Below are 26,168 nucleotides of genomic sequence, written 5' to 3'. Positions count from 1 at the left end.
AAGTTAAAAACAGACTGCCGTCCTCTCAGAGACTTTTGGACAGAGAAATTTGCCTCGTTCTCGTTATCTCTGTTTTTTCTAATCCTTTTGCTTTCTCTCCTTCGTTCGTCTTCCACCTGCATCGCGTTCGCATCGTCTCTCGGCCATAGCGACCTTCCCTCTCCAGGTAATTCAAACCCACAAGCTAGCGCGTGAAACACCCTCCTCTCGTGGTTTCTTCCGCTCTTTTACCCCTGTACCTACGAGCGGACCCGCATGAACCGGCCCGCTCGCCCTTTCTCGTCCTCGTCGCAGGCAGAGGGGTGTTCGGATTCATCCGTTTCAGCCTTCCTCGCCCCCGTCGCAGACAGAGGGGTAGCGTGGGCACACAATTTTGCTCACTGGATGCGGAATCGGCCGAAGAACCGAGATCCGAAGCAGAATCTACGAATGGGGATGGGGACGCTGAACGGCGAACTGCCCAGCACGCCCAAACACAAGTAAGCTGCAGAGGATGCGAGTTTAATGCAAGGGAGATAGAGTCCCTGAAAGAGATGATCAGGGAACTCTTGAAGATGCATGCGGCAGCGCAAAGCGTCAAACCCCAGCAGCAGCCAATACAACAGCAACAGCCCAGTGGGCAAAGCGTTTCAAAAATTCGTCCGTCGCGCGATTTTTTTCGCCGTTTCCTACCCCCTCGAGCCCACAAACTCGCGCTGTCGCAAGCCTAGCGCGATACCGGGTGGAGTCGTTTCTTTCGCTCCTGTGAACACGTTTTTTCCTTTCTCGCTCTTCGCATCGAAGTTCTTTTGCTTCAAGATCGTCTCTTGGATCGTTCGGACGTGCATCCGTCGCGCTGTATTTCGATTCTCTAATTTATGTTGTACTTGCGCTGTTTGCTGCAGTATCTGTGTTTTGTCGCATCCGCGGTTGCCTAGTGTGTAATTGGAAGTATTTGTTTCTACGTTCCCGTCGTTATTCGAGTGTTTTTTTACATAATTGTTCCTGCGTCATTTCGTGCACTGAACTCTGCCCCCGCTTGTGTTGGTCGATTTTTCGGTCGGTTGATCGCAGCAGACGCCGCGCGTGCACCCAACACTGACACTTCCACGTAGGGCATCGCTCATCAATTTCTTCTACACTATCACCACATCACCAGATATCACTTCTACACTATGACCGATACCACGGATCTCACTAAGACTAAATCCTGTTCGGCGTGCCATAGAACCCTTGACGCGGACGATGTCGCTTATCATTGTGCCGGATTCTGCAACGATGCGTTTCATGGAAAGTGCCTGGGATTGCCGCAGACTTGCCGCAAGGAGTTGTTTCGCAACCCGCAGCTTCTGTGGGTTTGCCCCGGCTGCTCGGTCATGTTGGAGGACGGTGCTATGAAGATGAAGTGCGTTGTCCTGAGTGGGTTGGATCCCTTGATTGATCGGATGAAGAGCGACATTCTGGCAGAGTTCGGTCGCTACTGCGACGAAGGTTCTAGTGAAAACTGTCCCTGCACCTCAACCCAGGATGTGGCTCTTTGTTTCGCGTTTGTCGACTGATACTACCGACGAGCAGGTGTCTGACATGGTGTGTCAGTGTCTTGGTGACACGGATGTTATCATCAGGAGGCTGCTTGCGAGGGACCGTGACTTTGCATCCGTGTCTTTCCTATCATTCAAGGTCGGCTTACCCCTGGCCTTGAGGGAAAAAGCACTTGATCCGGCGACTTGGCCGTCTGGTATCAGCTTCCGTGAGTTCGTCAACAAGCCCCGGCCCATCAAACCTGCGACCGGGTTGACATCGTCTCCCGCCCCGGACCAGATGTATTTAACTGACATGAGTGTAATGGCAAAGGAGACGACTCCACCTCGTTTCTCGATCGCGGCACTTCGCTTTGGGAATCGGTCGTTTGGCTCTCCCACCAATCTGCGCAAGAGGCCTCGCCCGAACAGCGCCTCTAATATCACTGATGACAAAATTGTTTGACTGTCCAACGTACACAATGCACCACGAGGCTCGATTCGTGTCGATTCTCATGTGCACTCGCATGAGCTCAATATACAAGGTGCGTTTCACGGAAAACAGGACTTTTTCAATCGGTACATTTCGGGCAGCGCTATCTCTTGGTGAGAATGTGTGTTGGTAAGCACATCCTTTCCCAACTTCCAGTAAAAATTTGATGACATTTCATCCATTGGAAGTCGAGTTATTGCGTTTTAAGTGACAGTATGTTTGTGTCATCGGTACAAAAATGAGCATCGAACAAAGAGCCAATATTAAGTGTTGCTTTAAACTTGGTAAAACTTTTACCGAAACGTTTCAATTGATGAACCAAGTGTATGGTGCTGATTGTTTATCCCGTAGCAGAGTGCATGCCTGGTTTAACAGATTCAAAAACGGTCGGGAGGACCTAAATGACGACGATCATCCAGGCCCGGAATTTACCGTGATCACGCCAGAATCCATCGAAATTGTGCGTGACTTTGTCAAATATCAGCCAAAATCTTCACTTTCACTTACTCTCATTTATGGAAATGGAATTGGGCCATCCAAACCATCAATTTATCGCATTTTGACGAAAAAACTGAGCTTCCGGAAGGTGTGTGCAAGGTTTGTTCCGCACAAGTTGACTGACGACCAAAAATTGCTCCGAATTCTTTTGACTCTTTTTGACGAATTTTTGACTAAAAATCACATTTTAAATATCAATCACTCCCCGTATTCGCCGGATTTGGCACCTTGCGACTTCTACCTCTTCGGAAAAATGCATTTGCCCATGAAAGGCCAGCGATATACGGACGTAAATGCCATCCAAAAGGCGTGTACCGACATCCGCAAAGCGATCCCTCTGAAGGACATAAAACACTCATTTGAAATGCTTTTAGACCGCGCAAAAAAGTGTATTGCATCCGAGGGAGATTATTTTGAATAAATAAAAAAGAATTAGCCCAAAAACATTTGTTTTTAACTTCATTTTTAAAAAGTCCTGTTTTCCGTGAAACGCACCTTGTATACTACCAGAATGTCCGTGGCGTGCGTACCAAGCTTGATGCTCTCCGTCTATCGATCACCGAGAACGAATATGATGTTATTGTCCTCACCGAGACCTGGCTCGATCCGACAATCCCTTCGTCTCTCTTCGTCAGCACCGATTATACTGTCTTTCGATGTGATCGCAACCACCTGAACAGTGGTAAGCGTCGTGGTGGTGGCGTCCTTGTTGCCGTTTCATCAGCAATCATCGCCCGTGCACTACCCACTCGTGCTATGTCTCTCGAACAGCTCTGGCTTTTGATTCAGCATTTTGGTACGAAGTTCATCTTGGGAGCAGTCTACCTTCCGTCACCCCCGGTGCTGGACGCTCTGAGTGCCTCTATTGGAGACTTTCTGGAGCAGTCGAAGTTGAATGATCAGATGCTGCTTCTAGGTGATTTCAACCAGCCAGCTGGGCTGCAGAGCTTCCACAACCACCTTTTCCGGGACCTTTTGAATCTTCATGGACTAGTTCAGAAAAATACGACTCTAAATGCTCGCTCACGAATGCTTGATTTGGTCCTGGTCAACGAGGAACTTGCGAATGAAACGAAGGTCGTGGAGTCTCCATCGGCGCTTCTTCCCTGCGACGCTCACCATCCGGCTCTACTTGTTAGCATCCATCGAAGTATAAACAGTTCCATTTTACCGACGCATGCACCTGTATCGCGTCCGCTCGACTTTAACTTTAAAAGAACGGACTATGAAAGACTTTCCATGTTGATTGATGAAATCGACTGGGATAATATTTTTAAGGATAGGGACTTAGACTGTTGTGTTTGGCTGTTCAGAAATAAGTTAGTAGACCTTTTCCATTGCTGCATTGCCCTCAAAAGACATCGTGTTCAGCGTTCCAAGCCATGGGGGTCAGCCACTCTACGTCGCCTTAAGCTTCTTAAATCTTCTCTGTACAAACGCTATGTTAGGAACCGCAACGTTATCAACAGGCAGGAATATTTTCCTGCCTGCCTGCCTGGCAGATTTATTCCAACCCGCTGCGATTTTGGAGATTCGTTAAATGTAAACGTAAATGTAATCGTCTTCTTGCTCACATGTCTTACGGTTCTTCTCGCATTCTTTCGAACATTGATAAAGCCCATGCATTTGCGGCTCACTTTGCTAGTTTGTTCAATGTTGTATGTTGTTCAATGCAGTCTGTTGACCTTGTGGATGAGGCTCTGAGCTACGTCCCTCAAGACCTTGTTTCATGCCCGCTGTCTCTCTTAACTGACTCCATGATCCTGAATAACATCGGGCTCTTAAAGCAGTCATACTCGCCTGGTCCCGATCTCATCCCTTCCTCTATATTAAGGGGCTGCGCTTCTGCCCTCGTACATCCGCTGAATGTTTTATATAATCTGTCTCTACAGCTTGGACGTTTCCCTTCTCTTTGTAAACGATCGTGGATGCTCCCAATTCACAAAAAGGGTGATAAAGACTTAATAACGAGCTACCGCGGCATATCGATTCTTTGCGCGTGTAGCAAGCTGTTCGAGCTTACGATTGCTGAATTCTTGACTTACGCATTTTCCCAACACATTAGTGTTCACCAGCATGGTTTTGTCCCCATGCGTTCGGTCAACATTAATCTGCTACACCTGTTACATGTAGCAAGCACCTCATTTGCAAACGGCCAACAATTAGATGTTATTTATACTGATTTCAGTGCTGCTTTCGACCGGGTGCCGCACGAGATTCTGTTAATGAAATTGTTAAAGATTGGTGTAAATTCGTCTTTCGTAAGGTGGTTTAAATCCTTCCTCTCTCTCCGGGAAATTCGGGTGAAAATTGACGATTGTCTGTCTGATGTCTTCTCCAACGTGTCTGGCGTTCCTCAGGGCAGAAACCTTGGCCCTCTACTTTTCATTATCTTCCTGAATGACATTAGCTCTGTCCAACATCCCAACTGTCATCTTTTGTATGCCGATGATCTTAAAATGTTTCTGCCTGTTGATAATATTTCGGACTGCGGAGCCCTTCAGGACCTCATAAATATTTTTGAACGATGGTGTATCTGCAATGGAATGTCTGTGAACGTAAACAAGTGCAATGTGATTTCGTTTTCGCGCTTGAAAGCTCCGTTAATATTCTCGTATAAATTGAATTGTTCCACCATTCCTAGAAGTGACTCGGTGCGAGACCTAGGCGTTGTTTCAGACTCTAAGCTTAATTTTATGAACCATTACGAGGGGATAATTAGCAGAGCTCTTAAAGTGTTAGGTTTTGTATTACGAATGTCCAAAGAGTTCACAGATGTCATGTGTTTGAAGATTCTGTACTGTGCTCTAGTTCGTCCTATTCTCGAGCACGCTTACGTGGTGTGGCACCCACAGGCGCAATGTTGGGTTGACGCCATCGAGTCTGTGCAGAGAAGATTTACTAGAGTTGCCTTAGTCATAACGGGTTGGTACTCTTTCAGTAACCTAACTTGTTATAATGTTCGTTGTCTTTTGCTTAGTATTCGTCCTCTGAATCATAGACGCTTGACATCTTGTGCGCTCTTTATGTTTAAACTCTTGTCGGCTAGAATTAACTCTTCCTTCTTGCTAGCGCAGATCAACATTTATGCACCGGAGCGGGTCATTCGTAGACGTGCCACACATGAGCTGGATGTCCTTTCTTCTCGGACGGATCCGCTGTATAACATTGTTAGGGCTTATAACCGGGCATCACCGATATTGAACTTCAACATGTCTTTAACCTAGTGCAAGACTTGTTTTTATTTCTTTTAATTTTGACGCGCACTTTTTGATGTTCTCTACTTGATTGCTCTCGCTACCTCTCCCTTTGTACGCGTTTTGTTATGTTAGGCTCATCCTTTAGCTTAAGTTTAGTTTAATGATTAGTTTATACGTATGTGTCAACTAGGCGATGCCGGCCCGTTGACTGTAAACAAACAATAAACAACAATGCGTGTCCTCGTGTAAATGCGCGGTGTATGTGTGTGCGTTCCCCGTTCACCAAAACTGACAGTTCAGTTTGTTTTGATCGCAAGGATGGTGGTGCGCACGTAAGTACTTGTAAAAGCGTAGCTTTTACTAATTTCGTGTTATTTTTAAGCTTACAGTTCGCCAAATGACTGCAGAATGTTTCGTTGGAAGAATCTGGTAATTATTTCTAGTGTTGTTGGCGATAAGAAAGCAGAGTTTTTTCGCAATTGCAGGTGCCGCGCCGAGTGCGGGCAAACGAGCCAAGCGCGGCCCAGTCTAATTTTGTGGACAAGGAGTATCGAAAATGCGGCGCGGGAAGATGCCGAAAATGGTTGCAAGTACGTATTGTGGCAGTGTTTAAAGAATTGTGCAGTGTTTGAAGTGCGCACCGATCTTTTTTTCCGTAATTACAGGTGCCAAGCGACGTCCCGTCTCGAGAAGGAAGCGCGATGTGGTGCCGTAGGACGCTGGGGACGGGTGTAGGTATAGTGCTCTTTTTATACTGTATAGTTAGAAATAGAAATATATAGTTAAATAAAGGTTTAAAATATAAATGAAATGATAAATTTTAGCACAGTTTTAAATAATAATTTCAATCCGAAAAGGGTAGGGGTACTGGATAAAGAGGGTTCATGACACCGCTGAAGCGAAGCGTTTCAGCAGCACTGAAACGCCTCGCTATAGTCAAATTAAATTTCATTATTCAGAGCCTATTTAGAGCTTATTGAGACGTCGCGCGACAGTTTTTGCCCGCTGGAAGGGGTATCAGCAGCTGCAGCAGCATCAACAACAACAGCAGCAGCAACATTCGCAACAACGCAAGTCGCGGAACCGGAGGGAGCGGCGTCGGCTGCATCAGCAGTAGCAGTACGAACGCAAAAGTAGAAACGCTTTTTGAATAATTATTTTGGTCATCGTAATCGCCTCCAAGTCTACTGTGATTCAGCTGTTTGGACTGAAATTTTTTTGACAGCTCAGTTTGTTTTGGTTCGATCACAGCTGGCAGTGCGGGCAAATGTGCTAGTGCAAAAAGGTAAGTTTTTCGGTGTTTTTCCAATATTTTCAGTGAAAAATGCATAGATATATTATCATAAATAGATAATTATTTGTTTGTTTCAGTTTGCAGCAGTGCACTGTGGGCAAAAGGCGGTCATAAATCAACTTCAGTCATCAAAGAAATAGACGGTTTTAGTTATATTAGCCTAAAATAGATAAGTCATCTATGACAAATCCGAAATTTTTAGCCCTTCGTGTTGCGTAGATTCCGAGAAATCATTTGTCAAAGTCGAAAGAGTGATAAAAATGGCTCTCTAAAACCAACTTTTTCGGGAATTAGTATAAAAAAGTAGGAAAATATACAGTTTTTCAACTTTAGTAATGCAGCAAAAAATGTATCGCGTTGTACAGCCTAAACGAGACATTACAATTAAAGTTTAGACAATTTTAAACATTTCCTGTAAGTTTCGTTTGCATATTCCTGCGACAAATTTTGCAAATTTCTATTTTAAGAAAACAATTCCTGATGCATATGGAGGCGCCCGGTCTCTATGTAGTCTATGAAATGGCCATACAAAACATATTGGCTTTATGCCTTTTCTATTATTTGGATACACTAAGTAAAATCTCTATCTCGTTTTTAAACAACCGAATGTAGTCTTTGCAGCTAATGCGTATTTTCAAGTGATTCAGAATATACGTTGGTATAGAATTCTACCTTGTGCAATACAGTACAGTATGGGTAAATGAATGTGTGTTTCTTTGGGAACCTTTGCAAGGTAGAAGTTATGTTACATGTTTCAGAATATACGTTGGTATAGAATTGTACCTTTTGCAATACAGTACAATATGGGTAATTGAATATGTGTTTCTTTTGGGAACCTCTGCAGGGTAGAAGTTCTGTCAGCAAGAGCAAGCAAGCGAGCGAGCAAGTACTGTTCTTAATGTAGATGAAGATTTGATAGAAAGGTTTAGAAATATCTTAATAATCATTAGCTGTCAGAAAGTAGTTAATGCAGAAAAATTAGACACATATTGTAGAGATACATATAAAAAACTCTTAGTGCTTTATAGTTGGTTGAACGTACCTGCTACGGTACATAAAGTATTGGCTCATGCTGGGGATATAATACTACATACCCCTGTACTACTAGGTTGTCTGGGAAAATAAGCTTTGGAAGCGCGGCATAAATGTTTTAGACAAGATAGGGCAAATCATGCAAGAAAATCTTCCAGAAAAAACAATTTAAAAGACACATTCATTCGGGCAATACATAGCAGTGACCCTAAAATTAGTTCTATGTCATTGGGTTATAGGCAGCGAAAAAACCATAAACTTAGTTTTCCGAATAAAGTAAAAGAATTTTTAATCAAGGAGTAACACATTGATGCCGATATTGCGATTGACCATGTATTCAACCAAGTAGATCGTAGATCGATTTAAGGTAGGATGAAGACATAGACTAATAAGTATTCTATCAAACGTTTAAATAATAGTTGATGGGTTGGATACTTCGGATGGTAATAACTACTTGCTTGTTAACTAAAATTCCCACAAACGGAGTGGGTAAAGCTCCTTGATAATTTCATATCCTTTTATAAACTCATGAGGCATTCAATTTGTAGCAGAGATTCGATATTTGCTTCTTCCATAGTTTTTTTAAATTTTTGATGTAATGCAGATTGCATAAAACCTTAAAACAACGAAAATAGTTTATTTAATATACTTGAACGCGTGTTGAAAAGATGAATTTAATCAAAACACATGCAAAGAAAACAAAAACGTTGAAAAAAGTCCATGGATTCTTCCTAAAAATAAATATGTCCGCCTTTCCCATACCAATTCCCCAGTGTGCAGTGGAGCGAATGAAAAGGCACCAAAAGGGCACCAATGGAAAAGGGATTAGGAATTATTCGGTCGACTGATGATGGTGTATGTGCATGAAACAGGTTTGTTTTATCGTTCATATTTCAAGCAATTTCGCTGTAATCTATATATATAAAAATAGTTGTTTGTCTGTCTACTGCTTTGTGTGTGTACCGCTTTTTCTCCAAAACTACTGAACCAATCCGCGTGAAATTTTGCACAGCGTAGTTTTGTGACCCCGGATTGTGAATAGGAAAGTTTGACATTCCCACACCTCCGGGAAGGGGGCTCCCATACAAACGTAACGTAACATAACTTCCCATACGTAACGTCTCATACGTAACGTCCCATTCCAACGTTTTCGAGCAAATCCAACCAAATTCGGTAGGCGGGGGTTGGGAAATGGTTAGGGGTGGGGAAATGTTCTGGTGAATGTTTGAAACCCCTCCCCTCTTTAGAAAGAAGGGCTCCCATACCCAGTGAACAATTTCGCTCTTCTCACCAAAAAATCCACTCTTCATCCGATACTCATACGCTTCTGAACGGCTGTCTCGAATACTTTCTCCCATATAGGCTTATATGGGGGAATCGCTGTGAGGAGCCGTTAGGTCCATGGAGTGAGGAGCCGTTTAAATTCTCTCACCGAGCGGCCCCCTGTCTCTCACCTGTGTGTTCTCTCGCTTTTTTCGTTTTCTTTCTCCCATATTCCCCCTAACCAAAATGAAACAGTTCGTATTTGGGCGGTACATTTCGATATATTTTCTCTCTCTTTTTTCGCATACACTCTTCACTCTGCACTAGCGGTTCACAATTTGGTGCGTAGCTGCCTTCGGCGCCTTAGACGCGTTGTAAAATGCATTGTATCGAATCCTTTGCATCCCATCTGGACATCTGATTGGACATCTGAAACGAGCAAAGCGAAAACATTTCAACATTATTTGGTTGTCACTGAATACTGTCCAATAAACTTACCTGGATTATTTCTATCAGGATCACCCGTGATCGACAGAGAAGCACAAGCACTTGGTACTTTACACTTGGCACTTAGAAAAAACAGAGGCAGAGGTTTCGTCCCGATTCGCCTAAGTCCACACCAAAACTTAAAGAGAGACTGTCGGACCCTCGGAACTTCGGGACTTTGCCCCGATCTCGCTGTCTCTGTTATTTCTATTCCTTTTTCTTTCTCTCCAACGTTCGTCTTCGACCTGCAAGCTCACGGCGATTCCACAACTCACGGCGATTCCTTCCGTTCTTTCCCCGGCAACCAACGAACGCGTCTCATGCTCACTTCGTGCGCTGCGAGATCGCCCTTCCTCGGCCTCGTCGCAGGCAGAGGGGCGTTCGATCTCACTCGTCTCAGCCTTCCTCCGCCGCGTCGCAGGCAGAGGGGCAACCTCGGGCTCTCAAAATTGTTCACTGGGGAGGGATGGCACTCGCAGTATTCGTATAGAATAAGTTATTCGTGAAGGTGTAAGAAATGGATTGTAAATTTTAAAATTGAATAAAACAGTTAATAGTTATAAACTGTGCGATTTTAATGGTTTTTTGCGCTGAAATGCGCACCGAATATTTTGGGTAGTCCGGTGCGAAAAGGAAAGAAAGCGAGAGAATAGGAAGAAAAAGTAGTGTGACATGCCAAAAAGTCACGCTGTGACGCTACACTTTTAGGCTCGAATTGGGCTCGCATTCAATGAATTCGAGCCCAATCCGAGCCCAAAAGTGTCGTGTGATCATGCGATTTTGCCCGCTGGGCTGTACTGCAGTGGCCAAGTGCCTGACGTGTGGGGGCGCGCACCTCACTGGATCAAGCCAATGCGATGGACCCCCGAACCTATGATGCGAATAATGCAGCTCAACCTTAACAGGAGCCGGGCTGCGCTCGATGTGCTGGATCAGAGCGTAGCGCAGTGGTCTATGCAAGTGGCTCTCCTGTCCGAGATCCCCTATGCATACGCGCCGCTGAGTCCGCGAAAATGGGTGGTGGGCCGGGACAACTCCTGTGCGATCTATGCCTGCGGTGCGATCTATGCGATCTCCCGTCCAGCGGATATGGATTGCCCACGAGGCACTGGTGGTGGCGGAAATTGGGGGCACGTTCGCCAGCGCCTACGCGCCACCAAGGCTGACGATGGCTGAGTTCCGCACCCTGCTGGCGGTAATAGTGACGGCGTTGCGTGGCCACAACCGTATTGTGCTGGGAGGCAATTTCAAAGCGCACATGGAAAAGTGGGGCAGCGCAAGGCCTGACGCGCGTGGCCACGAACTGATGGCGATGTCGGAGGACCTCGGCCTCGTCCTCCTTAATCAACGCGGCCAGGATGGGCAATTTGCGCACACCTTCCTGGGCAGTGGTGCAGCGGCCGCGTCATGTGTGGACGTCACGTTCGTCTCCACCAGTGTAGCGGCTGGTCAGGATTGGCAGGTCCTGGAGGAGGACTGCGAGTCGGACCGGCGGTGTGCTACAGCGTGGGAGTGCCTATACCACAACCGTCGGCAAGTGAAGAAATGACTGCTGCTGGACACAGGATGCGAAGACGGAAGATCCGGTGCTTCGATCAGGATGTATTGCTAGGAGCGCTCCACTGGAACCACTTCGCCGACGTTGATGCGAATGCGGAGGCCGTCACCAGAGTCATCACTAGATGCGGTGATGAGACGCTCCCCAGATGCAGCTTGCGCCCGGCCCCACGGCGTAAGTCCGTATACTGGTGGAGTCCGTACGGCACTACGTGCGGAGTGCACAAGAACGCGCCGTCTGCTGCATTTGCCGGGTACGAGTCCCGAAGAACAAGCCGCCAGGGTCGCCGTCCTCAGGTGAATCAGAGGCCTGTACCGGCAGGAACGAAAGCGCAACAAGAGGCAGTGCGAAGCCGAGCTCGTACGACAGGTTGAGAGCAATCCGATCGGAAGGTCGTACCAGATAGTGATGCAAGCCGTGCACTGTTCCTGGGCCCCTCCGGAAATGGATCCAGAGGTACTGGACAGCCATGTTATGTTGACGAGCTGTTTCCGCAGCACCCGCCCGCGGAGTGGCCGGACCCTCCTCCGGAAGACCATGGCGACGATTCAGTTCGACCGATAACGCACACGGAAATACAGGTCATCGCTACCCAACTGGCCCCCAAGAAGGCGCCTGGGCCGGATGGGATACCGAACGCAGCCATCGCCGCGGCGATGAAGGAGTATCCGGAGGCGTTCCGCCGGCTGTATCAGAGATACCTGGATGAGAGGCGCTTCCCGGAGCAGTGGAAGGTCCAGCGGCTAGTCCTGCTGCCGAAGCCAGGCAAGCCCCCCGGCGAGGCATCGTCCAACAGGCCACTATGCATGCTGAACACTCTCGGCAAAGTGTTCGAGCGTTTGTTGTTGAACCGGCTGAACGAACACCTGGAAGATGACCCAGTGGGATCGCACCTCTCCCCAAACCAGTATGGTTTCCGCCGCGGGAGGTCGACGGTGGATGCAATCGAGCAAGTCATAGCGGCTGGGCGCTTGGCTATGCGATATAACCGGTACAACAAAAAGCACAATCGGTGCTGCATGATGGTGGCCCTGGACGTGAGGAACGCCTTTAACACAGTGAGTTGGACGGCGATCGGGCAGGCACTACTAGCTAAGCGTACCCCACAGGGCCTCCGGACGATCCTGGGGAATTACCTTAGCGACCGCACGCTGCTTTACCAAACAAGCGCGGGGCTAAGAAGTCGAGCCTGCTGGGGTGCCACAGGGGTCGATCCTTGGGCCGACACCGTGGAACGCTATGTATGACAAGGTATTCTCTGTGGATCTCAAGCCGGGAGTCCGCATCGTAGGATACGCCGATGACTTAGCGCTACTGGTCCCGGCCATTACACCGCGACGCGCAGCCGCGAGAGCGGAGAGCGCGATAACTGCCATTCAGGCATGGTTGGGCAGACAGTCCTTAAAACTGGCCTGCAACAAGACCGAAGCCCTGGTCTTCAGCAGCCTGAGAAGGGGCAGGCAGCTTGTGCTCTACCGCGCAGGAGACGCAAGGCTAATGGCGAAGCGCACGGTACGGTACCTTGGAGTGGAACTGCAGGACCACCTGAACTTCAAGCCGCACGTGCTTGCAACAGCGGCTCGAGCGGAAAGAGTGACGCGAGCGGTCGGTCGACTGATGCCGAACCATGGAGGACCATCTGTAGGCAAACGGAAGCTGTTGGCCGTAGTTTCCATGTCCCTGCTGCGGTATGCGGCGCCTGTGTGGTCTGGAGCCTTGCGATTCCAGTATTGCCAGCGGAGACTGAACGCCGTTCAGAGCCGTGCCGCTAAACGGGTTCTGAGGTCGTTCCGGACAGTCACGCACAGCACAGCTTTCGTGCTACCTCCCTGCCTCATTCTGGACGAAGATGTGCGTTGCCGCGACCGAGCAGCTGCCGACGGAGCCGACCGGGCAACCAGACGGCAGATCCGGGCACAAGAGCTCGAGGAATCGCTGCGACGGTGGCAGCAATAGTGGGACCATCAAGCGGGTAGACCCAGCGCAAGTCACTACGCGCGATGGGTGCACCGCGTTATCCCAAGGGTGGAGCCATGGGTGAATCGGAAACATGGGGACGTGAGCTTCCATTTGACGCAGGTTCTCTCCGGACACGGCGTCTTCCGGGAGTACTTGTACGTCAAGAAGATCGCTTTCTCCCGATTGCACCTTCTGCCCTAGGACGGTGGAAAAACCGCAGCATGCCGCCTTCGAGTGTCAGCGGTTCCACGCTGTGCGTATTAGGCTGCTGTCGTATGGGATTGTCCACCCTATCACTGCGGACAACCTGCAGGAGCGGCTGCTCGTCAACAACCACACGTGGACGATGGTCAGCTAGGCGTTTGCTGTGATAATCGGCACTTTGGAGCGCGAGTGGCGCCACGAGCAGAAGGCGGCGGCTACTAGCGCGAGGGCCCCGAGGGTGGCGGAGCAGCCACCACCGAGGGAAGACGAGGTGGAAGCAGCGGCAGCAGAAACAGCAGCAGCAGCAGCAACTGCAGAAGTGACATCAGTAGCAGATTAATCCTGCGCTTGGGGCCATGATCAGTGCGATCACAACAAACCTGTGAACGATACCCGTTCCTCCCTCCGGATAGCCCTATGGAGTAAATACAAGGGAGGAACAATGTGGGCTGGGTATGACCCTTTGTTTTTTTATTCTTCTAGTCAAGTCATGGAATAATAGCAACGTCCTAATAAAAAAAACATATGCACATCATAACCGTTGAAAAGTGACAATTTCGCTTTGGTTGATATGGACCTGGTTCGCCAGGCTGTATCCAGGGCTTTTTGGGTTTAGGATTCTTATAATAACTCCTCTATTCATCACCAGTGACGATTCGGTACAAGAAACTCTTTTCGTACCGTGCAAGCAGTAATGAAAAAGTACTCCCCGCAAAAACGTTTTATCAGGAACAAAACTTGACACGTTGAAATGCTCAAAACAGGCGTTGTTAACACTTCGAACAAACAATCTACACCGCGTTAGATGTGCAATGATAAAAGCTATCAAACACATATTTCATAAAAAATGTGTTATATTTAATAAGTAATGCCATCTATTGTAAAACGGAAGGAATTAATTCAAACACCTAATAAATTTAATAAATACGGCCCGGTCCGTTCTTCGAAAATTTAAAAAAAATCGATTGATCATTTTCGATTTCGGGCACACTTACGCTGGTGATGAAAAATTCAGTGGGTCGGATTTATATCGCAATATTTTGCGATGAATCATTATATTTTCAGTTTCTTCACTATCACTGTCGCTATCGAAAACGTAATACGCGGAAATCGTCTAAGAATTTCAGAAATATAACAGCAAGAATCGTACGCACATCTGAGCTGCTATCTGTGTATGTGTATCTGTGTATGCAATGTTTACAAAAATGCACCAGAATGGCAGTCCGTACTCAAAGAGCTTGACAAGCTTTCACATTTAAGCTTTTTAGAACATTTCAGCACTTCTCTAATTGAAAACCTTGATCCCGGCAAACGAGTTCGAGAATCGAGAACGAGAAGTGCAGTCCTACGTACGAGTTCTGTAATGGGGGGAGTGGGGTGGTAAGACTGCCCATCGGTTGTTGCACCAAATAAGAAGAAACAGAAAAAGAAGAAGAGAGGAAGGAAGAAGAAAAGAAAGGTGTCTACACCTGTTGTTGTTTGTAAACAGAGGTACCCCTTCACCGGTGCCAGAAAAACGATAAGATTTCAATGATAAGCGCTCTCACCGGTAGAGGGCACCAGAGTTAGGATCGTTGACCGATCGGTGGGAGCGGAGAGTGCTAAACCAGACGGGAAGAAGAGCGAATGTTTTTTAACCACACCGTACCGCATCGTTGAGCAAAGTGATTATTACAGAAAAGGCGAATAAAACGCACCGGGAACGGAAACCGGAACAGATTATTCGCCCACTTTGTTTAAACGTCCACTTGGGGTTTAAAAAAGTCGCGGATGCCGCTGGAAACGGCAATATTAAAAAACATTCGAGTTTGATAAAAAAAAACATTCGATTAGTTTTCTTTTGCTAAAAGACATTCAAGTGTTTGATTGAGTTTTGAGCTTGAGCTTGATAAAAAAAAACATTCAAGTGGCCCTGAAGGGCGAACAGTGATTATCTTTGGAAAAGAACATTCAGTGATTTCTTTGAACATTCAGTGAATTTCTTTGTGAATAGAGAATGAGTGGAAGAAGTAGTGACGCCATCGGGCCGACATCGACCGTCGATCGTCGACCGACGACCTTGGGTAAGATCGCGCGGAAACCACACGTCGCGGTCATCGACGGATCGCCACCGGCGAGCATGGTGCCGATTCGCCAAGGAACGATGGCACCTACTCCCGTAGGAACGATGGCGGACGGCGAAGGCACGGCGTAGGCATCCTCTCGAAGCTCCGTAGAAGAAAGGAGAAGGCTCCTTCAACTGCAGAGGCTGGAGGAGGAGAAAGCCCTCCACTTGTCGCAATTGGAGAGGAAATATCGGATCCTCAAGGAGACCACCATTAGTAAATGGAGGAAATATCAGATCCTCGAGGAGGCCGAAATTAGTAAATTGGCGCTGCTCGAGTCGAACTCGAGCAGCTCTAGCAGCTGCTCGAACGCGAACCATCATCGCCATCAGCTGCAGCAGCAACGGCAGCAACGGCACCGTCACCGTCATCATGATCATCACCAGTCGGTGCACCACACCGGGGCACCGGCGCCATCGCACGTTGAATCTCGCGCCCGCATCCTGTCGACCCGGAAGGACAGCATCAAACGGGAACCACAGCCCGGCGGCACGTCCCAGCAGGGCGGTAGCAGCAGCAGCAGTAGCAGCGGCGGTGGCCAGGGCAAGATCAAGGTGCCGAAATTGACGCTCGGTCAGAAGGAGAACCTCGACCCTTCGATGCTAAAGCGTACGCTCAGTCGGCGGCGCGGCCCCGCCCCAACGACCGTGGCGCTTCCACCGAAACCCGGCGACGCCCTAGGGTCGGCCACCGTGTCCGACATCGGCAAATCGTTCGTCATCAAAACGTGTGATCTGATGCGCCGAGGCTCGATGCCGACCGATGCCATCATCCATGCCAAGGATCTTCCAGCGGCGCAAACCACCGACACGGCCGTCGACGGTACGGTGGACGCTATCACCATTCCTCCGATCATCGAAGCCGGCGACGGTCAGCTGGTAAAGCAACCGTGCCACATCTCCGGCCTCGATACTCGCGATCCGAGGACCGCGATCGCCTATGGTGGGGCAGCAATGCCACCCCAACCGATCTTGACCAAGAAGGTGTACAGTGACACCGACATTGCGCCGAGTACGGACTGGGTGCCGCCGCTTACGGTTGCTGTGACCCATCCGCACGACGCTTCCCCACGCAGCAGCAGCTCGCTCGAGTTCGCCCCACACCACAGCGACACCATTCTGTCGACGTCGGAAGTGGGTGACCAGACAAAGACTTCGAATGCGAGCTTCAGCGTAGAGGAATACGAAGCACACGGCACCACCGCCGGCGCTGGCAGTGGATCGACCGAAAAGGGTTCCGAGATCGAGATGAATAAGAAGCGGAGGCGGCTATCGTACCCACCGGCCCGAGTCAAAGGGCTGACCGGCGCAGATGACGGCATTAGCCAAAAATCCGATTCGATCGGGTCCGCACCGAACACGGCTGACTCGGGACACAGCGTACTTTCAAAACCGGGTGACCTGGGCGATTGCAAAACCCCCAATCATTTTCTCCTCGAGTCTTCAGATGGCAACAAGCCGATGTCCCTGATTCGAGACAGCGGAGAGTGGCTCAAACAAAACTGGGTAACGTCACATAATATCATGGCAAACTCGCTTTGGAAGAGGTGGCTGACCGATTACCTCCCAGAGAAAACACGCAGGACCAAGTGGCACCAACATACCAGAGCCACCGCGGTCGACGATATCGTGGTGATAGTGGTCCCAACCTTGCCGGAAAACTGCTGGCCCAAGGGTAGGGTACTGAAGACCAAGGCAAGCTGGGACGGGAAGATACGAAGCGCGACGGTGAAGACGTTAACAGGAACATATGAGCGACCAATGACAAAGCTAGCCGTCCTAGATGTGTACGGCAGCAACGAGGTTGCACCTAAAAAAGAAGTTAATGCCTCGTTGCAGTCGCTGCAGAGGGAGAAATACTTCTACGTGCAGAATAATCGCTACAAGCCGCTGCCGGCCGATGTGTACCGGATGCTGCTTTGGATCCTGAAGGAGTGCGACGAGCCCGATCAGCTGCACAGCGCGTCAGCGCTGGTGGACAAAACCCTGCAGGTACTGATCGAGGTCGGGCCTCGACTCAACCCTTCGACCGCCAGCAGCACCCACAGTGTCAGCATTTGCCGCAATCTCGACCTACAGCTTATCGAGGGATCTGGAGTACTACACAAATCCGTTCGTGAACGTGTTGAAGCGGGACCCGACCTACGTGGAGCTGCTTGATTACGCCCAGTGCAACAGTGAACATTCGCGGCACTGGATTTCGAAGGGCAAGCTAGTGGTGACAGGCACTTCAAAGTCGCAGTCGTTGATCGAAACGGAGTGTGACCCGCAGCGCTTCCGGAACACCAACAACACGGTGGCGTTCAGTGATAACAGCAGTGCCATCAAGGGTTACAGCCATAATGCGAAACGCGCATCGTGCGCCGACGGGCCGGAACCGTTCGTGCAGCGGGCAGTCTGCTCCGACTTGACCCTCACACAATATGTCAACGGCGGTTTCACCGTTCATTGGAGCTACAACCGACACCGGTGGTCCGTTGCGTGACAAGCAGAGTATTAGGCGTGGCGGTTTGCCGATTACCGGCACGATCGGTTACCGCCGTACGAGAGGCGCCCTTCTCATCAAAACCCTAAAAGAAAGGCACCAGTAAATCGCGAGTCAGGTCCCAATCAGTACTCACCAAAGGGACCAGCAGGTGGAAAGGTTTAGAGTCGAAAAAAGTTGATTGAAAATGTAGAGCTAAATCGTACCGTGTTTTGCGAACACAGTGAATAGTAAAATTTGACAGAACGGCACGCGGCCGAATGAACATACTAAGTTAGGCTGGCACCGGAGAAGAAGTACGGGGGAAAGTGTTGTTTGTAAACAGAGGTACCCCTTCACCGGTGCCAGAAAAACGAAAGATTTAAATGATAAGCGCTCTCACCGGTAGAGAGCACCAGAGTTAAGATCGTTGACCGATCGGCGGTGACCGATCGGTGGGAGCGGAGAGTGCTAAACCAGACGGGAAGAAGAGCGAATGTTTTTTAACCGCACCGCACCGCATCGTTGAGCAAAGTGATTATTACAGAAAAGACGAATAAAACGCACCGGGAACGGAAACCGGAACCGATTATTCGCCCACTTTGTTTAAACGTCCACTTAGGGTTTAGAAAAGTCGCGGATCCCGCTGGAAACGGCAATACCTGTTCTTGCGATCATTATTCGGTACACAATCCTTTGAAATCCTTTTCTCCTTCTTTTGTTCGAATTTCAGGTTTCTATTAGCCGAACTAGCAACAAAGACCTTTTATTTCGCACAGCGCCCTTTTGCGAAGTTTTGTCTTGATAGCTTCCTCGGCTCGGCTTCCATGGCTTCCCATGCGCAATAGTTCACTCCGCGATGATCCCGGATGAAATGAAAACGATGAAAACATCGAATCGGGAATTTTAGCATTCCTTCATTTGATGAATTAAAATTTTGCTAATCAACTTTTTTGTACTCACCTGACAGCGACGACCAAGTAGATGGAAGAGTTGGTTGTTTTCATCGTTAGTTAAGAGCAAGCTCGGGCGATTCACCTTGCTTGCGGCAAAGTGGCTACGGTCCGCTAAGTCCGTCCGCTCTCCAGTGGATTGGCGCATCGTTAGGCGTCGAGAAAGCAGTGATGCGGTATTTACAATCAGCTTCACACTGAGATCGAACAATATTCTTTCTTCGATATACACGATTGTTATTCAATGTTCTGCTGTATTGCTCACGATTTGTACGATACTTTGTACTTTGTAGTTTTGTAATATATAAGATACTTTGTTTTGATATTTCGTGTTGATAAGACAAATGAAAGTACAATCAGACAAACGTCACCCTACTTTGGTTTAAAGTCTTTGACCGATTTCTACCTTATAGTGTTCGCGTTATAACAGATATTGATTCCAACATTAAACAAGCACTTTCATCTTATACTGGAACGCCAGACGAAGCGCAAATCGGACCGTAAAAACGACAGATCCTTTACGCTTAGTGTAGCAGCACAAATATAAAAACGAAATGTCAAACTTGTTTACATTCGTGTTCGAAAACATAAATCGAAGAGAAATAAATTGATTTTGGAATATTTTTTCCGTTTTTTTAGATTTTGTTGCTATACCAGCAAGTAAGAACTTACTTTATCCTGTGTTTGCAAACAAAACTTATGCAAAAAGTGGGGTTTACGCCTCGGCCGACACATACACGTTTCGACAGATTTATCGGGAATGACGGAACGTTTGTTCGCGCATCGTACATCGGACAGTAAGAATAAAAATTATCATTGCATTTTCTTCCTTTTTTTCTCAAATTTTACAAAATAGAGATAACATCTGTTATAACGAGAATCGGAAGATTGCTATAGCTGTAAACATCTGTTATAAGGAAGATTGGAAGAACTTGATGCAAAACAGGCTGTTGGATGAAAAATAAACAACAATAATAGTTTATAAATAATAATGTATGAAGAGTCTAAAAGACGCGCAGGGACGAAGAGTTGACAACTCTTCATAAAACATTCATTATAAGGTTTCTTTTTCAACACCGTCCATTCCACAATCCATTCGTAATGCAAGACACTGGTTTATACACAAGGCAGGGTGGCAGGTGTTTTTACACAAGGCAGCAACGATGTTTAACGTCGTATGCTGTTCAAAAATTTCACGACCTTTTGGTTTGGTTTTTGGATTTTGCATTTGTGGGGGATTGCTTAGCGCAAATTGCGCATAACTTGCAGGTAATAATTGTTATGGACCGTTCCATCTATCGGCAACAACTCATGTGGCACCACGACCCTGTAATTGAAGAAAACTGTAAGCGAAACTGTTCAAATTCGAGCAAACTTTGCTTTTCGACGTTCACATCTTCTCGGCCCACTGACTCATTTTTGAACCACCCATAAGCACTGTTTTTGGTCTTAATAGCTTACCAATCAGCCACAGTCAACATTTTGAATGCGTCCGCGCTCCTCATTACGTTTTCTACACAAAATTTGATATAGATTCCTTGCCATCCATTTTTTGGAAGAGAAAAATATCGCCGATGGGCCAAGACACGAGCACAGTAAAGCAGCTGTCAAAGATTAAGTGATAATTTAAAATGGCCGAACTTTTCACCATAAGTCACTGACATGTGTAGCAATCTAACGCCATAATCGAAAATCGAATGAATCATTTTATTTTAAATTACAAATTTCCGGATACTTCATTGTCACAATGTATAACGACCTTTGTCAATTTAAGCACTATTGACGCCCCACTATATAACAACTCACGTACCATTCAAGACGAAGATATGTTGGCGATGATTGTAGCAATTCTTGGAACCACGTTAACGAAGAGCAAAAAAACTACCGCCTGTAGTTGTACATACGAGTATGGTTTCAATGAAGCATATGGCACTTACTCAACTCAAATGCATCAATTATTTTCGGGTCTAATAGCGTACAGTAGATACCAAACAACTGAGCGAAAGAAAAGAGGTTTTGTAACGTTATGGTCAACCTACAGTCCGAACAAAGGATAAAAAACACAAATAGTTTGTACAATATAGTCAGGTGAGGTCACCGGTTAATTAATGCGGCGTAGAAACTTGCACGTAAAATATCACCGTCACTCAAAATCTTACTCATTGACCCACAGTTACGTAATCAAAATGGTCATCGAGGTTCGCTGTTCTGTGACATTTACTGCTAATGATTGAAATTTCGACCCTATTTGGGGGCCTTAAGAGGCGTAAACACTAGTGTAAAATTAATTTGTAATGTCAAATCGTTTACGCTTCGTGTGGCAGCAAAAATATAAAAACGAAACGTCAAACGTGTTTACGTTCGTGTTTTTGGTCCGAGAAAATAGAAATCGAAGAGAAATTAATTGATTTCTGAATATTTTTTTCTGTTTTTTTCCGATTTTGTTGCTATACCAGCAAATAAGAACATAAAATATCCTCTGTTTGTAAGCAAAGAGTACGAAAAAAGTATTTACGCTCGGGTTTACGCCCTGTCCGACCTACGCTACGCTTGCGACAGCGCCAGTCTGTCCCAGCGGGCAAAGCGTTTCGAAAATTCGTCCGTCGCGCGATATTTTTCCCCGTTTCCTATCCCCTCGGGCCCACAAACTCACGCTCTCGCAAGCGTAGCGCGATACCGGGTGGTGTCGTTTCTTTCGCTCCTGTGAACTCGTTTTTTCCTTTCTCCCTCTTCGCACTCTTCGAGTCCTTCCTCGCTCTTCGCACTCTTTTTTCCTTTTGCTGCATGTATGCCTCGTGTAAAAGCGCGATGTATGTGTGTGCGTTCCCCGTTCACCAACTGACAGTTCGCAGTTTGTTTTGATCGCGAAGTTTCGAGGCAAGTTGGTGGTGTCGCTGGTGGTAAGTATATGTTAAAAAGCGTTGTTTTTATCTAATTTCGTGCTATTCTTTAGTTTACAGTTCACAGAATGACTGCAGAATGTATCGCTGGAAGAATCTGGTAAGTATTTCAAGTGTTGTTGGCGATCAGAGTGATCAAAGATCGCTCGTCATGTTCGCGCAGAGTGGCGTATTTTTTCGGTATTAAACTGTTTCTTTTGCTTGTTGTAGCTGCCGAAATCGTTTCTACACAGCTTGGTAAGTATCATAAACCCATCTTTCCATCAATGGTAAAGAATAGTGATACTTTATTTTACTTTCAGTTGACGACGGCTGACCGAACCTGACAACGGGACTTCATAACCAAATCAGTGCTGCGTAGGGCTGCGGTGCCATAGAACGGTGGAAAGTGTGTTGGTAGGTATAGTGGTGCTTTTATCATGTTTTTTCATAAATTATAAATAAAGGTGTTAAAATTTAAACCCCGTGTGATGCGTATTTAGATCCGAAACGGGGGGTATGAATGTGTGATACGAATGGGTAGGGTACGGATGAATAGGGCTAACACACACACACACAAATCGCTAAAGCGTTCTTCATAACGAAGCGTTGCAGCGCGGTCACGCTTCTGTATAATTTCCTATACAGACGTTACGCAGAAGCTAATGTAGAGGTCGCGCGACGGTTTTTGCCCGCTGGGGTAACGCTTCTGCTTAATTTCCAATACAGAAACTAATACAGACGCGACATCCTCCTTATGAAGAGGTCGCGCGACGGTTTTTGCCCGCTGGGCAGCTTCTGTATTAGCCCGCTGTATTAGCTTCTGGTTAACGTCTGGATAGGGATATTATAAAGAAGCGTGACCGCGCTGCAACGCTTCGTTATAAAGAACGCTTTAGCTATGTGTGTGTGTGTGTGTTGGCCCTATTCATCCGTACCCTACCCATTCGTATCACACATTCATACCCCCCGTTTCGGATCTAAATACGCATCACACGGGGTTTAAATTTTAACACCTTTATTTATAATTTATGAAAAAACATGATAAAAGCACCACTATACCTACCAACACACTTTCCACCGTTCTATGGCACCGCAGCCCTACGCAGCACTGATTTGGTTATGAAGTCCCGTTGTCAGGTTCGGTCAGCCGTCGTCAACTGAAAGTAAAATAAAGTATCACTATTCTTTACCATTGATGGAAAGATGGGTTTATGATACTTACCAAGCTGTGTAGAAACGATTTCGGCAGCTACAACAAGCAAAAGAAACAGTTTAATACCGAAAAAATACGCCACTCTGCGCGAACATGACGAGCGATCTTTGATCACTCTGATCGCCAACAACACTTGAAATACTTACCAGATTCTTCCGGCGATACATTCTGCAGTCATTCGGCGAAATGTGAACTAAAAAATAACAATAAATTACATAAAAATCAACGCTTTTAACATGTACTTACCACCAGCGGCACCACCAACTTGCTTGGAAACTTTGCGATCAAAACAAACTGCGAACTGTCAGTTTTGGTGAACGGGGAACGCACACACATACACCGCGCTTTTACACGAGGACACGAGGACAAAAAAGAGTGCGAGGAGCGAGGAAGGACTCGAAGAGTGCGAAGAGGGAGAAAGGAAAAAATATGTTTACAGGAGCGAAAGAAACGATACCATCCTGTATCGCGCTACGCTTGCGACGGCGCGTGTTTGTGGGCTCGAGGGACGGGGAGAAATATCGCGCGACGGACGAATTTTTGAAACGCTTTGCCCGCTGGGTGGGTAGGAACGGTGAAAAATATCGCCCGACGGACGAATTTTTGAAACGCTTTGCCCGCTGGGTAAGTTCTTATTTGTTGGTACAGCAACAAAATCTACAATAAGAAAAAAATATTCAGAAATCAACTGACCACATCGATTTCTATTTTCTTCGACCAAAAACACGAATGTAAATACGTTTCACATTTTATATTTTAAACCTGCCACACGAAGCGTAAACGATTTGACGTTTTTATGCTCCGATTTATGCTCCGTGTGGGTCCCAGTTAGACGTGTTCTTGCGCGAGCCGTTTTTCACTTAATGTGTCAAAATGATTTGGCAATCCCGATCGGGAAGTTGGTAATGGTGAAACATTTGTTTAGATTGTGAAAGAATTTGTTGGAAATCTATTATCGGCAAACCAGCCCGTGTTGTCCTTAGCGCATATAGCGTTACCGACTTTAACTGAAATAATCACGCGATAGATAGATTTTCGATAGGTTATATTTTCATATTTTTCTCATTTAGACTCAGGTCATAGGACGAAGTTTTTTGTTTGCGTTATTAGAGTGGTTATAAGTATAATACAAAATGCAAGCTTAAAGAATTAACAATGCAATTTGAGTAAAGTTTAGCGATACACCACTGGGCACCGCTTGTTTTATTTGTGTGCTTCGCTTGTATTTTGTGAGTCTGGAAGCCTCTTGGCAAATCCTTCATTTATTGCTCATTTATAATGCAAATATAAATATTATTATTAGTAAACTCCAACGTTTTCTGCCATCAGATCATTAAATAGTAATTTAATGTAAGATAAATCGTGAAATCCTTCGTAGACGTTGTGTATACTGTTTGTATCGGTATTGTGAACTACTTCAAGGAGTTTTTGCGGTTTCGTCCCTTCTTTTTAAAGAATAGAACACAACATATAGAGAAAAGTGAAGTTTGATCACTCAGACTTTCGGTTGCAAGAGAAATAACCAATCCACGAGCATTTTATTTGTTGCTTTGTTGTTCTGGTTAGTTCGCACTGTTTGTTTACCTATGTTTACTGCCAGAACGAGAGGTGATCATTTGCTAATAAACTTTTTGCTGTGAAAAGAGAACTTAGCGTCACATATATGATATATTAATCAGTGCATTACTTAAACGAATAAACGACTATTTAATATACCACTATTTTCTTTTTGTTATTTTAGTTTTGCACTGTTTTTAATGGGTTTTCTTAATTCTGTTACCATTGCATCGACTCTGTTGGACCAGAAGCTCAGTATATACAGGTATATGTCGCATGAAAAGTTTGCCCGTTGTGTCTAGCGACGTTAGCAACTTTAAGAAAGTGATTTACCATACCTCAAGCAATATAACATAACATGTTATGTACAAAAAAGGTTGATTGATAGGTGTTACAGTTTGAGTTGTTTCTGATTTTTTTTTCAGTTCCATGAATTCCATGTGCTGTAGTCTTCAAGGAGGTAACCGGGTTTAACAAAAAATGGTTCAGGATAATTCAGAGCAACCTAAGAATAATGGAACTGATGTAACAATTACATAGGTGTACAAGCGAACTAGTGTGATGTGATAAGAAGAAATCATTCCCTAGGTTTTCACCATGTTTTAAATACAAAAAAAAGAACTTGCGATTGGCACCTTGTAGGAATACTAAACAAAACTTGGACGAAAACTACATACGGACATCTTCTGCTATATTTTACAAACTACAATCGACATTCAAATAATGGCAACAAAGGAGCAGAAAAGCAGTACTTCTATTCTTCTTGTAACAGCTAACGTTGGAAGCATTTTCGAGGATGTAAGTAAAAAATAAATTAAATGTAGCCGATGTAGTATGGTAGTATCGCCTTCTTGGTTTATTCAAACGATATTTTCTATTGTTCAAACATGTTAGTAGTAGCAACAAAAAAAACAAATAGTTTATGTTGTCCGTTGTTACAGCGATTCCCATATTAAAGAATTGTGTCCTGGCCAGAGATGCTGACAACAAAGATGAGTTTACTTGCGATTGAATTAAGATGGTAGTCTTGTATACCAACGAATAGTCTATTCAATCAATGCCGGAGCAGAGGTTTTTAAATATTGGAAGGTAACCTGAAAGGGAAAGTTGTATGACAGGTTTGGGCCTTTAGTTGGTTATACGGCGGCGTTGCTCAGCACAGTGTTTCTCGTTTCTCACTGTGAGCGGTCATGCCGAAATTTTGTTATAATTCTATTTCGTTCATAGTGAACAATTTCGCTCTTCTCACTTTAAATTCGACAGCTCATCCACAAACTCATCCACTGCTGAACCACTGCTTTATACATTTCTTCCGTATAGAGCATCCATGGTGGAATGGCAGTGATCCGTCGATAGGTCTATGGAGTGAGTAGTGGATTGAATTCTCTCACCGAACGGCTCCTTGTCTCTCAGCTGTGTGTCCCCTCTCTTTCTTCGTTTTCTTTCACCCATATCCCCCTCTAGCCAAAACAAAACAGTTTGTATTTGCTCGGTATATTTCGGTATATT

At 46.1% G+C, this 26,168-nt stretch overlaps 1 protein-coding gene and 1 long non-coding RNA gene across 2 annotated transcripts in view; one reads left to right on the top strand and one right to left on the bottom strand.

Annotated features, from left to right (window-relative positions):
• Window positions 1-21,194, bottom strand: part of LOC131214165 (actin nucleation-promoting factor WASL) — a 68,358-nt gene extending 47,164 nt beyond the window's left edge. Inside the window, exons 1-3 of the mRNA XM_058208547.1 lie at window positions 21,085-21,194; window positions 20,945-21,002; window positions 19,018-19,292 (exon numbers count right to left, since the gene is read on the bottom strand). Of these exons, the coding sequence (XP_058064530.1) occupies window positions 19,018-19,155 (138 nt within the window). The 5' untranslated portion in view covers window positions 19,156-19,292; window positions 20,945-21,002; window positions 21,085-21,194. The remainder of the gene's footprint in view (window positions 1-19,017; window positions 19,293-20,944; window positions 21,003-21,084) is intronic.
• A 3,646-nt stretch (window positions 21,195-24,840) lies between these two features.
• LOC131214167 (uncharacterized) lies at window positions 24,841-25,491 on the top strand. The gene is made up of 2 exons (XR_009157013.1): window positions 24,841-24,924; window positions 25,085-25,491. It is a non-coding gene; the product is annotated as an uncharacterized LOC131214167 (long non-coding RNA).
• Window positions 25,492-26,168: the final 677 nt, after the last annotated feature.

Source organism: Anopheles bellator, assembly GCF_943735745.2.
Source record: "Anopheles bellator chromosome X unlocalized genomic scaffold, idAnoBellAS_SP24_06.2 X_unloc_4, whole genome shotgun sequence".
Taxonomy (NCBI): Eukaryota; Metazoa; Arthropoda; class Insecta; order Diptera; family Culicidae; genus Anopheles; species Anopheles bellator.
Note: the sequence above shows the minus strand (reverse complement) of the source record. Positions and strands in the feature narration are given on the sequence as shown.